This window comes from Dromiciops gliroides, chromosome 2 (genome assembly GCF_019393635.1).
Source record: "Dromiciops gliroides isolate mDroGli1 chromosome 2, mDroGli1.pri, whole genome shotgun sequence".
NCBI lineage: Eukaryota > Metazoa > Chordata > Mammalia > Microbiotheria > Microbiotheriidae > Dromiciops > Dromiciops gliroides.
In genome coordinates, this window is record NC_057862.1 from 682365369 (window position 1) to 682378056 (window position 12688).

At 40.6% G+C, this 12688-nt stretch overlaps 1 protein-coding gene across 3 annotated transcripts in view; it reads left to right on the forward strand.

Moving 5' to 3' along the window:
- Positions 1–12688, forward strand: part of CDCA2 (cell division cycle associated 2) — a 56125-nt gene that overhangs the window by 3318 nt on the left and 40119 nt on the right. For all 3 annotated transcript variants that reach the window (XM_043985764.1, XM_043985766.1, XM_043985767.1), the window contains exons 2-4: positions 214–277; positions 381–548; positions 7627–7778. In XM_043985764.1, coding sequence (XP_043841699.1) covers positions 214–277; positions 381–548; positions 7627–7778 — 384 coding nt within the window. The remainder of the gene's footprint in view (positions 1–213; positions 278–380; positions 549–7626; positions 7779–12688) is intronic.

Here is a 12688-nt window from a genome sequence, read left to right on the forward strand (position 1 = left end):
TATACATCCCTCGTCAATATTGTGAATCCCTTCCTGACCTTTGGCATTGGTTTGATCTCTTATCTTTTTCATCCTAGCCTTTCTGTTTGACATGCAAAGCTTTCTTCAGGACTAAGGGCATGTATCTGTTGTTGTAACTCGCTAACTTTCCTAAATTAACCAGAGCGCCTTTTTGGACTTTTTCCAATACTCATCATATTCCTTATTTTTTAGATGGATGTCATTTCAGAAGCCACAGATGGCCTTGAAGTCAAGGAGCCTATTATTAGCAGTATTGGTATGTGGGGATCAGTTTCCTTATTTTGGAATTTAAGGTTCGAGAATATTTAAAATTTTTGTACTATAACTTATACTGCACAATGCATTGCTTTGGGTTTCAGAAAATAGGTCCTCAGTCGACAAGAAGCATTTAATCCACCAAAAACAAGAAGCAGCAATGGACCCAACCTTCAGGACACCAGATAAGCTCAAGACCCCAATGGATTTTTCTAACATAACAGTGGAGCAGCTTGGAATTACCCCAGAGAGTTTTGTGAAGAATTCACCAGGTAAGAGCAGATGACTTTTCTAGTCTCCTTTTTTTTTTTTTGCAGAGCAATGGGGGTTAAGCGACTTGCCCAGGGTCACACAGCTAGTAAGTGTCAAGTGTTTGAGGCTGGATTTGAACTCAGGTCCTCTTGAATTCAGGGCCGGTGCTTTATCCACCATGCCACCTAACTGCCCCTAGTCTACTTTTTAAGAATAGTGCTTGAAACTAGGCAGCCTTTTAAAGAAAATCTATTTTACCTGTAGAGGTGTCTGCTTAGAATAACTGATTTTGCTGTTCAGTCTACCTTTCGCAAGAGGACTTCTTCATTCTTGTCAGAGCAGAGTTTAACATTTTGGAAGTATTACAACTTATTGTAATACAAATTAATTTTTCACTGAATCAGATTTCTTCAGTCCCTTTCCTATATAGGAGGGGAAAAAATCTTTTCATTTTACGTTAATTTTCTTGCTTCAGCATTTCAGACAATCTGGTTCATCATTTTGAATCCTCTCTTCTAAAGTAGGTCCTAGTACCTTGACTAGTAAATCTAGGACACTGTACCATCTTCAACACTAGAAATTAGATGGGCATCCAGAAAGGGAGGCTGTGATTGGGCTAGAACGGCTTCACTACCTTATGAAGCAGGACTACTAAAGTGTAGACTGAGGCAAAGCTGGATTTTTACTTTGGGTAATTTCTCTCATAGATGTGAACAAGGTGATAATACAGGTTTGTTCAGTCATTTCAATTTTATTTGACTCTTCAAAGACACTGGAATGGTTTGCCATTTCTTTCTCCAGCTCACTTGACAGATGTGGAAATGGAGACAAATGTGGTTATGTGACTTGTCCAGGGTCACACAGCTAGTAAGTGTCTGAAGCCAGATTTGAACTCATGTCTTTTCTGACTCCAGGCCCAGTTGATGCTCTATCCACTAAGTCACTTAGTTGCTGATAATACAAGTAAATAGATTCAGAACTAGTTGACTGGCCACACTCAAAAGAGAAGTTTTAATGGTTCACTGTCAGCTTGGTGGGAAGTCTCCATGGATCAACTCAACAGTTTGTGGTTGGTCCGGCACTTTTTAATATTTCTATCAATGACTTGGAAAAATAAGCACATGCTTACTGGGTCTGCAGATGACACAAAACTGGGAAAGAAAGTTAGCCTTCAGAAAGCTCTCAACACTGTAGAGCATTAAGTTAAATCAAGTACAGTTAGACTACAGTTGTTCTGGAAAACATCTGGGCTTTTTAGTGGTCTTGGAGCTTAGTATGAAGGTGTTGTTGTGCTAGTCTGAAAGGTGTTGTGAGGTTGCCCTGAGAAGCACAGCCTCTAGGCAAAGGGAGCTGATAATGCCACCATGTCTTGCTTTCTTCAGCCCTTATCCAGAGTCATGTTCATTTCTGTGCACTTTGGGGAACAGAGTCAGTGGGAATGGGGAAGGGCCTTGTGCTCGTGACGTCAGAGGACTGGTTGAAGGAACTGGACATGTGTTCAGCATGGAAGAGAAAAGACTGGGGGGGGTGGTGTTAGCAGTCATTATATATTTGATGGGAAATCAGGTAAAGAAAGAAGATGGATAGCACCAGGAGCAGGGAGTGGAGATTATAGAAAAGCCAGTTTATTTGATGTCAGGTAACCCTGCCTAACATTAAGAACCATCCCATGGTGAAGAGGCTGCCCGAGTGGGAAATGGGAAGCCACTCTGGGGAATGTTTGGTGGTCATTCCTTCTGTGGTTGAGTTGGACTAGATGTGAGGCCCCTTTCAGTTCTCAAGTTATTTTGTGATTTCATGACCATTTCCATTGCTGTGGCCACAAGAACTTATAGCTTATTGGCCAACTTGCTGATGATTGGTCTCCAGTGGACTCGTCCTCAGATGATAGTCTCATAAGGCCAGAATCCAGCCCCAATTTCACTGAAGCAGAAGAGTAGGATTTTAGTGAATGTTGAATATTCTTATATAAGTCCAAATTCCAGGGTTGTTCAATTTAGGTAGGAGAGCAGTCAGAAGATGTTACAAGGCAAAACATTTTGTCTCCAGGTGATGATATTTTGAGGACAAAAAGTCCAAGAGCAGACAAGACCAGATATAGAATTTGCACGTCTGCATGTACCCAAGTATGTGCCTATATCTATATCTTTGGGTACAAGTGATCCAAGCATATTAGCTGCTTAATTTGATTCTGTTTTTGTAAGGTAAAGTTCTCAAAAGAGGCCAAATAGAAATACTTAGGACAGAGATGCCCAATCTCTCTCTCTTTTTAATTTTTTTTATGGCACATAAATGGAACCTAGTTATTTATCACTTCTCCCTTGGCCTCTTTCCAAGCTTCTTGTACACTCATGGGGAACCCCTGACATCTGAGGAGCTCACCAGCTCTTTGGAAACCCCTTGCTTTTTTCCTCCTGCGCAGGACATATTGTGAAGCTCTGTTGGGTTGGATGGTCCCCAGTTTTAATGCCCAGACCTGTCTTGTCACATCTTATTTTGCGTCTTACCTACAGCGACAATCAGAAGGTCTTTTTGAGTGTTTTTGTTATGATTGGAAAGGGAAGGTTATTTCCTAAAATATTCTAAAGTAGAGAAATCTCATGATCATTTCTTACCCCATTTTATCTAGTTACAATAGGATTATGCTACACTCGAATAACAAAATAGAAAGATTGACCTCAAGGCTTCTCAGGATAATTAATCCAATCTTGTGATCCATGTACATGGAGTATACACATAGAGTTGGAAGGGATTTTAGAAGCTGCACAGTCCCCAACCCACCTCTGAAAAAAATCCTTTACAAGGCCTACAAGAAGATGACATAAAGCTTTTTCTTGAAGCCTTCCAGTGAAGAGAAAGCAGCCCCCTCTGCTTTGGGACGGCTCTGCACCACCGGAAGCTTTGCCTGGCATTCAGCCTCCCTTGGTCTCTGCCTTTTCTACTCCTGGTTCTGACCACTGGAGCCAGGCAGAACAAAGCAAATCCTCCTGAAGCCAGATGTGATTCGGCATGCCAGATTTTGGCAGTCTTGGGCAGGCTCACCCTTCCCGATGCCTTCACTGATTTTCTGGTGTCCAGGACCCCAGCCATGCATGGTCTGCTTGGGTCAGGGAACCCCTGTACCTCCTGCCATCACGGATCCCTTGGGCTCTGTACCCAAAATTACATTCTCTTTCTTTCTTGTTGGCTCCCTGGGCTTACAGTCCACTCTCAAGATGTAATCATCCATGAATAGAAAATGAGTACAGCCAGTGTCTTTGGCATGATAGAATGGTTGTCAGTTCAGAATTTCTCCTAAGTTAGTTCAGTTCGTGTCATTTAGGTATTTGAAGATTCTCATGTTGGAGGATAAGGAAAAGTAATGATGGTTGTGGCCAGTTCTGCTCACCACCAATCCATGGTTTAGGAGGAAGCATGATGGTGGTCTCTGAAATGGAAGGGAAGGGAGACAGCCAGACTGCTGTCAGAAGGCATGGTTCTGGATTCTGGCTCAGCTGCTCACTCTTGGAGCGAAGCTCAGCAAGTTGCTTCATGCTTTGGGGCCTGTTTATGCAGCAAAATATAGAGGGTTGGCCTGGTTCCTAGCTTCTTAAACTGCGGGTCACATAATTGTAAATTTGGTAAAAGGTTATGTATACCTATATACTAGGTAGCACTTAGATAGGTTTGACTAGACAAATTCACAGAGATTTTCCAAGTAGAAGGTGCTATAATTGTATGAATTGAGTAAAGTGGTATTTTTTAAAAATGTGTAACTACAGGGTGTCCCAAAAGTCTTATTAGCTTGAAGCTTTTGGTGATTATAGTAATCTGTGGTTTGATAAACCCAAAGACTCCAGCTTCTCACTACTTGACAAAAACTGCTGGGAAAACTGGAAGATAGTATGACAGAAATTAGACATAGACCAACATTTTACTCTGTATACCAAATTAGGTCAAAAAGGTACGTGATTTAGACATAAAGGGTGAAAGCATAGGTAAATTAGGAGAGTAAGGAATAGTTTACCTCTCAGATCTATGGAGAGGAGAAGGATTTATGACCAACCAAGAGATAGAGAATATTATGAAATGCAAATTGGATGATTTTGATTACATTAAATTTAAAAGGTTTATACAAACAGAAATTATATAGCCAAAATTAGAAGGGAAGGAGAAAGCTGGGAAACAATTTTTACAGCCAGTGTTTCTGATAAAGGCCTCATTTCTAAAATATATTGGGAACTAAATCCATTCTTATAAATGGAAGTCATTCCCCAAATGAGAAATAGTCAAAGGATATGAACAGGCAGTTTTCAGATGAAGAAATCAAAGCTATCCCATTGCCATATGAAAAAATGCTCTAAATCACTATTCACTAGAGAAATGCAAATTAAAACAACTCTGAGGTACCACCCCACACCTATTAGATTAGCTAATATGACAAAAAAAGGAAAATAATAAATGTTGGAGAAACTGTGGAAAAATTGGAACATTAATGCATTGTTGGTGGAGTTGTGAACTGATCCAGCCATTCTGGAGAGCAATTTGGAACTATTCCCAAAGGGCTATAAAACTGCATACCCTTTGACTCAGCAATACCACTACCACTACCACTATATCCCAAAGATTTCATAGAAAAGGTAAAAGGACCCACATGTACAAAAATATTTATAGCAGCTCTCTTTGTGGTGGCAAAGAATTGGAAATCAAGGGAATGCCCATTAATTGGGGAATGGCTAAACAAGTTGTGGTATATGAATGTAAAGGAATACTATTGTGCTATAAGAAATGATGAACAGGCATACTTAAGTGGACTGATGCTGAGTGAAGTGAACAGAGTCAGGAGAACATTGTACAGAGTAACAGCAACATTGTGTGATGATCAACTGTGATAGACTTGGATCCTCTCAGCAGTGCAATGATCCAAGACAATTCCAGAAGACTCATGATGGAAGATGCTCTCCACATGCAGAAAAAAGAAGTGTGGATTCTGAATGCAGATTGAACCGTACTGTTTCTACTTTTTGATTGTTTTTTGAGGTTTTTCCCTTTTGTCTGATTCCTTTTTCTCAATGTGACTAATGCAGAAATATGTTTGATGTGTGAGATTTAAAATTGGATATTAGATCATAAATCTCCCCTCTTTAACCTTTCCTTTAATTTATCTCTCAGACTAGTAAATGGAAGAAGCTTCTGGTTTTCTAGTTAGAGCTTTTATTGTATGGTAGTCACAAGGTGATGTTGATCAGAAGGACAGGAAAGTAGAAACACGATACAAATCGTCTTAAGTCTAAGCTTAGTCTATATTCCGTATAAAACTCACCAAAAGCCGAAGGCCACCTTTGGGGAGAGAGAGACCTTGTCAAGCGCGTGCTGCTGCTAACCGCCAGCCAGGCCCACTTGAACTCTCATCAAGCATCAGCCTGTGCAGCGCAGTCAGGAGACCAGCAGAGCAGGAAAAAACTCCCACTTCCATTCTCTCCTTGCCTTTTAAGCTCGCACCCCGGAAGTGGAGTGCTAGCAGGCAGTCTGACGCGAAGCAGGCGGACTGGAGTACGTAGCTCATGCCATTGGTCTCCCCGAAAGGGTGGTCCTTAAAAAAGAAAAACTGGCGTCTTTCAGTTATCCTAACCGACTGTTAAAAAACTTTCATATTTTTTTACCACAGATGTGATTGTACATATATAACCTATATCATATTACTTTCTGTCTTGGGGAAGGAAAAAAATTTGGAACTCAAAATCCTATAAAAATAAATGTTAAAACTATCTCTACATGCAACTAGAAAATAATAAAATACTTTTATGATTTTTTTTAAAAGTTTATTCTTTCACAAAAAATTTACATGTGCCAAATAATTTGCATTCTGACCAGTCTGTACATTTTCAAGTGAATAAGACCTGACTTACCAGTAAATAGACTTCTGAGAGAGAAAGTAGCTTCATTTTATTTTTTACTTTAAAAACTTTTCTAGCAAACTAAATAAAATAAGCATATTTCTATCTCTCTCTCGCTCTTACTCTCTCTGTCTCTTCACATGCTAGAAGAGGAAAAGGATTCCTGAAACTGAACCTCTCCTGTGTATTACGGCTTTTAAACATATGATAAATTCAATAGTATCACTTTCAAAGTTGTCCTGATTATCTGTGATTCTTTCTGACCTTCTGTCCTCTTCTTTACATTTAAAAAGAAATGCTGCACTGAGCCATTTTTACTTTTCTTTTGACTATTTTATCCCCAGTGCCCCTCTCTCTCCCATCCTTCTCCAGGTGAGGGGTAAAATGTGAATTAATGTAAATAGTCAAAGAATAATTTCCAGTGTTTGCTGTATTTTAAAAAGTGTCTTCATCTCGTATCTTCTGTGCAGGCTCTATCAGCAGGTGGTAGAGTCAAGTACCAGGTGGGCCAAAAGCCCTGAAGGGGGTTCAATATTTAATGACTCCTTTATTTTTTGTTTTTAATTGACAATAGAAAATGAATTGACATTATGTGTGAAAAATCAAGTCTCATAAATGGTGAAGAAGAAAAGATAATTTTCAAAAAGTTATTAAAACATCATGACTTTTGGCTCACCCTGTGTAACAAACAGGTGCACATGCCTTAAAGGCTCATTGTTCTTTTAGTGGGACTGGGAAAGAGTCGTTCTCAGTCAGATTGGAACGTCTGCATCCTACAAGCCTGGTTTCCTCCGATGTTTCACTCAGGTAGCACTTTCTACACTAGATTTTTTTCTGGCACCTACGACGGCTAGTGCCTTCCTCCCCTCCCTCTCCTTAAGCAACAGCTTGTCCATGGTGCACATGCCGAAATGTGGGCGAATTATTTCTCCAAGGAATATAAGGGCCTGGAGGGCAAGCACTCATTTTACTGTCTTTTCTGTATCCCCAGCACTGAGTCTGGTACAAAGCAGATACTTACTAACTTACTGAGTTGGGCAAGCCCAGTATTCTTCATGTGTAGAAAATAGGGGCCCGAAATGTCCACTAAACAGCTTTATGTGCACTGTTGTGTGCAGAATATTATTTACTACTAGAACTCTGAACATAAGCTTCGTTAAAACATGTTAACTAGTGCTTTTGGGGGAAGGTTTCTTAACTTGTAATAAAATTGTCATTCCAGGAAAAGCCTTGCTAAAAAAATCAAGACGCCGTTCCACAATTGGAGTCAGAGGTTCACCTGAAACAAATCTTCTCATCAGATACATTGCTCAGCAAAGGAATTTTAGAAATGCAAATGAAACTCCTTTGGCAGAGGCTTCTCCTTCAATACAGGTATGTGGGTTTGTTTTTTTTAATAAGTTCTTGGAATGATCTTTTAGCAAAAAAATGTATAAATTGTCTTAGTTTTGTTTTGTCGTCTTTGACAAACCTGGTTATAAGCAAAGACCATTTTTTTTCCCTGTCCTGCAAATTTCCTAATGTATATGTATGTACTTGGTTGGCATACAATAAGTCTTACTGTTAATGTTTGTGTAAACGTGGCATCCTTCATGCCACAATTCTCCACTGATATCCAGAAAGGCATGCAATGATTGCCACATATAGGCATGAGGGTGGAGTGTGTCTTTCATGGATTTCCCATGGAAGAAGTAGAGACCCATTTATGCTTCCTATTTCAGTCTAGACTGTAAGCTCATCGACGGCAAGGACTGTTTGTTGGCTTTAGCTCTTCCTGTCCCCAGAATCTAAGACAGTCCCTGGCATAGCTTGACACTTAATAAATGCTTGTTGATTTTTAGAACTGTTTGCTTCTCCTGAATGCTTCTAAGTGCCAGTGGTGTATCAGCACACCCATGGTAAGCAGCACCATCACTTCCCTTCTGCCTACAGAGAATCCCCTCTTCCATTGGGAATCTGTGTAGGACATATTCAATGATCCTACCTATATGTGGCGATCATGCATGTGCCTTTCTGTATGTCAGCAGAGAATTGTTGAATGAAAGATGCCATATTTTTGTGTGTGTGTGTGTGTGTGTGTACACACATTATGTATGCATATAAGTTAAGTACAATGTAGATTGAAAGTAAAGAAAAGATAATGAAGGGAGGTGTACTTAGAGAACACTAGCTGCTGGGGGCATCAGGAAAGGCCTGATCTTTGAAGGGAGCTCCGCGTCCTGCCAGGGAAAGATGAGCAGTGGAGAGTCCAGGCGTTCAAGACATGGAGATGGGAGAGAGAATGGTTAAGACCAAAAAGCAAATTAGTGGGTGTAGACTGGAGTGTATCTGAAAGGGAATAACTTGTAGGTAGGTCGGTTGGGGGTCCTTGAACTTGTTTGCTGGTCTCTGTATTTTATACCTGTAAGAACATTGTGAGAGAGGACAGCCGGAGGGGTTCATTGCAGAAAAGGGGTGGAGAACTTCATGAGCGGGGGTTGGTGTGGTCAGAACTGGGTTGATGATGGGTCTTTGGTGCCATGAGGTGGATGGTTGGGGGCTCAGGGTGAAGACCAGGTAAGAAGCTGTTGAAGTAGTTTACAAGAGAGGTGATGGGGACATGAAATGGGGTAGAGAGAATGGAGGGGAAATGGAAGCAATGTAAAGGTATCTGATTGGAGAAAGGAGTAGAGTAAGAGAGAAAAAAATCTACTCCTAAAGAGTTGCTCTCATCTGGGGGGCAGCCCATTGAGTGTGTGATGCTGTCCTTCCCAGTGTCTTAGATGCACACTGCAGGTGGCCCAGAAGCCAACCAGAAACATTGTTAAATGGAAGAGAATGCTCTAGTTGGCCCTTGGGAAACTTCCCATTCCTTCCTGTGATCCTGCACCATCTGCTAACATCTGAACTTTATTTCACATTTGAATTGAGGGTTCTTATTGATAGCATGTTTCCAATTGTACAGGCTAAAATTCTAACTGTACTGTCTAAAATATCTAATGAGTGGTCACTAATAAATTATAAGCTTTAACAAGAGTTAGACTTTTAAGCATTTATTAAGGAGAATAAGAATTTGGTAAAGAGAGAGAGAAAGGCCTACTTTAATCTGTCTATTAAAGGGAAAGCGCATTTCTAGCTCCCTTCTCCACTGGAGTCCTCAGGAAAGAGCGTGAGTCAGAGCGCCAGGCTCCCCCTTCTTCCTCCCACAAGCAAACGTCACTTTGAAAAGACACATGGTCGTGCCCTCAGAGACCTTCACCTCGTGGCGGAGCTTTTCTATAGTAAGTCTCCAGCAGGTGGAGTCATTCCAGTAGTTACAAAATTATATATGTTTTGTTTTGTTTTGTTTGCTGGGCAATGAGGATTAAGTGACTTGCCCAGGGTCACACAGCTAGTAAGTCAAGCTAGTAAGTAGTGTCAAGTGTCTGAGACCGTATTTGAACTCAGGTCCTCCTGAATCCAGGGCTGGTGCTTTATGCACTGTTCTACCTAGCTGCCCCCAACATCAGTATTTTTTTCTGTGAAACTTGAAACACTACTTTGGGAATACTAAATTACCCAATTAATAAACGTTTATTAAGGGCCAATGTGCCAAGCACTGTGCTAGGCTCTTGCCAGTGAACCAGAGAACAGTGGAAAGATATATAGGCATAAGTAGGCCTCAGTATATTGATATTGGTGATTTGTGTGGGGACCAATTTTTAATTGGGGAGTGCTAGCTAAGCAGCTCGCCCCCAATATTAGGGCAAGGAAGGAGACTGGCAGCCTCCCTCAAAACAGAACAAGATTTATTTTAACAAGAATGAACTTAAAAAAAAAACAACACAAACAAGATCAGTAGGATCAAGAGAAGGGAAATAAAATGGGGAAAGGGAAATTATAATACCTGAAAAATACCACCGCCCAGGAATCAGCTGAAAATAAGCAGCAGAACGCCTGTTGCTTTCCAGCTTCCACCTAGAATGCCCAATTCTCCTTCCCCAAATCTAGAAACACCCCACACAGTCCCAGCCAATGGAATGCCCGCTCTGACAGTCACATGACTGCCCTCACTAGGCTTCCAGTCATTATAATTTTGTCAGGCCCATGTAGGCGTCGGCAAGTGGTGATGACTTGAGGTGCCAGAGCCCTGGCAAGGGCTACAACCAGTGGGTGGAGCACCGTGCGGTTTGTGGAGCCCCAGGACAGTGCACACCAAGGCATAAAAACCTCAAATAACAATTAATTCTTTACATTTGTCAGCAAGAAGAGGTTGAAAAGACTACCCTTTCCCCAAAACTCAAAATCAGGATAACCCAAAGGACCATGAAAAGTCACGTGATGGGCCTGTTAAAATGGCAGCCTATTATTGTAAGTGACAAATCACATAGTCGCAATGATCAGAAAAATCTATGATCAAACTACTGACGTGGACTTGCCTTGGAGGACTGGTATTCATGCTCTGTTGAGAAGGTGAGGATCTTGGTACCTTGATTAATTCGTGGTGAACAATGTAAAAGAATCTGGACGATGGGGAGCCCTGACACACAGGCAACGCTAGGTTATAATCTGCATTTTTAAGGCATTTCTGAACCAGGAAACATCTAAAAGGCGAGTAAGGAACAGCTCATGGCTATTGAGCTTTCCTGTCCGTCCTTTAGAAGGGATGGATAAAAATGCCACGTGAAGAAGAGATGGTGACTGAGGTCGAGTCTGTGCCAAAAGAATCCCCACATCAAAGGGATTGCTGACCTCGGGGGGCATCAGGGGGCAGAATTCTAGGACAGAATCTTGGAGCTAGAAAAGACCTTGACAACCCACTGTATGTATGAAGAGGCTGCTTAACCCCAAGCACCTTCGATACGGGAGAGGTAGGAGACATTATTTGGAGAGAAAATGTCAAGAGCTAAGGCTTCTCAATAGGTCCTTCAGAAGGGAAATCACTATGATGTTGTAGCTCCAATTCGAGTCTCTGGTTTCATTGTTTAGTTTGAAATGCTGTAAATTCCCACAAGATCAGACTTACTCATATTCAAATAAAGATAGAAAAGCACATTTCTAGATCAAAAATGAGAGTTTTAAAGTAGTTGTTCTCCCTCCTGCATCAGTAAAGATCATTTAAGCCTTGACTGAATGTGAGCTTGCCTTTTGCGGGGCATTTAATCCGTGTGTCATAAAGGTCTAGTTTACATCATAAATGCATATGACCTTATTTGAATTTTAAATGTCCTGCTGATTTCGTAGCAGCAACCTTGCTTTATGAGCACATTGGACTAAAAGTAAAATTCAGTGTATGAACAGATCACTAACAAACATGGCATCAAGATTTTAACTGTCTGCTCTTCTTCCACTCTAGAACTTAATGGGAGGTAATTTGAAAGCTTAGCAGAACTTTTTATTTGTGATATTTGCTGTAGTTGGAAAAATACTTGCTGTTTGTTAAGTGTAACTTTTGATAAAAATGGAAAATTATGATAATTAGAATTTTTTTCAAAAGAATAGTAATTAAGAAAATAATGTTGAGGGGGAATGTTAGGGAAGTATTTTAATGCATTATAGAAGTTCACTTACCCAAATGAGAAGAGAAAATGTGAAATTGTATATAATTTAGTTATCTTTTTCTCCATTACATAAAGAATTACTCTTATTTGTTTTTGACTTACCACTGCAGGCAGAAACCTTGGTAAAAGAATCAAGTATACAATGTAAAAGCTTCTGATCTTTAAATAATTCTACACATCCTTTCTTCTCTCCCATAAATCCTTTAGCTAAAATGGAAAGTCACATCAAAATGGAGTAGTTGACCACCTTTCTCCTACCTTTCTATTACACTGGGGGATAGTAAATGTGATTCAGAGGTCCCAGTGGTGTCTGGCACTTCCCTTGGCTGGGTCTTATGAGGGGGCTTGACTAAATGGTTTCTTCCAATTCCTCCTCCTTCAGATGAAGTTCTATGATTCCTAACAAATCCATACCCATACAGTGTGGAGCATGGAATACTTCTGAAATCAGTAAGATTATCAGAAGCAGCTGTGGGAGAAAGGAACAAGAACAGAAAATGGCCTGGCTGACCCCAAACTTGGATGGATCTTTAATAGTCTTCAAGGAAGAGAGACATTTTGCGTCTATTGTTTTCATTTGTGAGCTTTGAAAACGTTTGTTAATTTAGCTCAAGGCACTTGACCAAATTACTCTGCTTGTTACTGGCATTGCCTTATCTCATGTTTTCTTGAACTTAGAGTTAGTATGACTTAGTGGATAGAGAGCTAGCCTCCAAGCCAGGGAGACTTGGGTTCAAGTGTCACTTCTGATGCTGACTGCCTTTG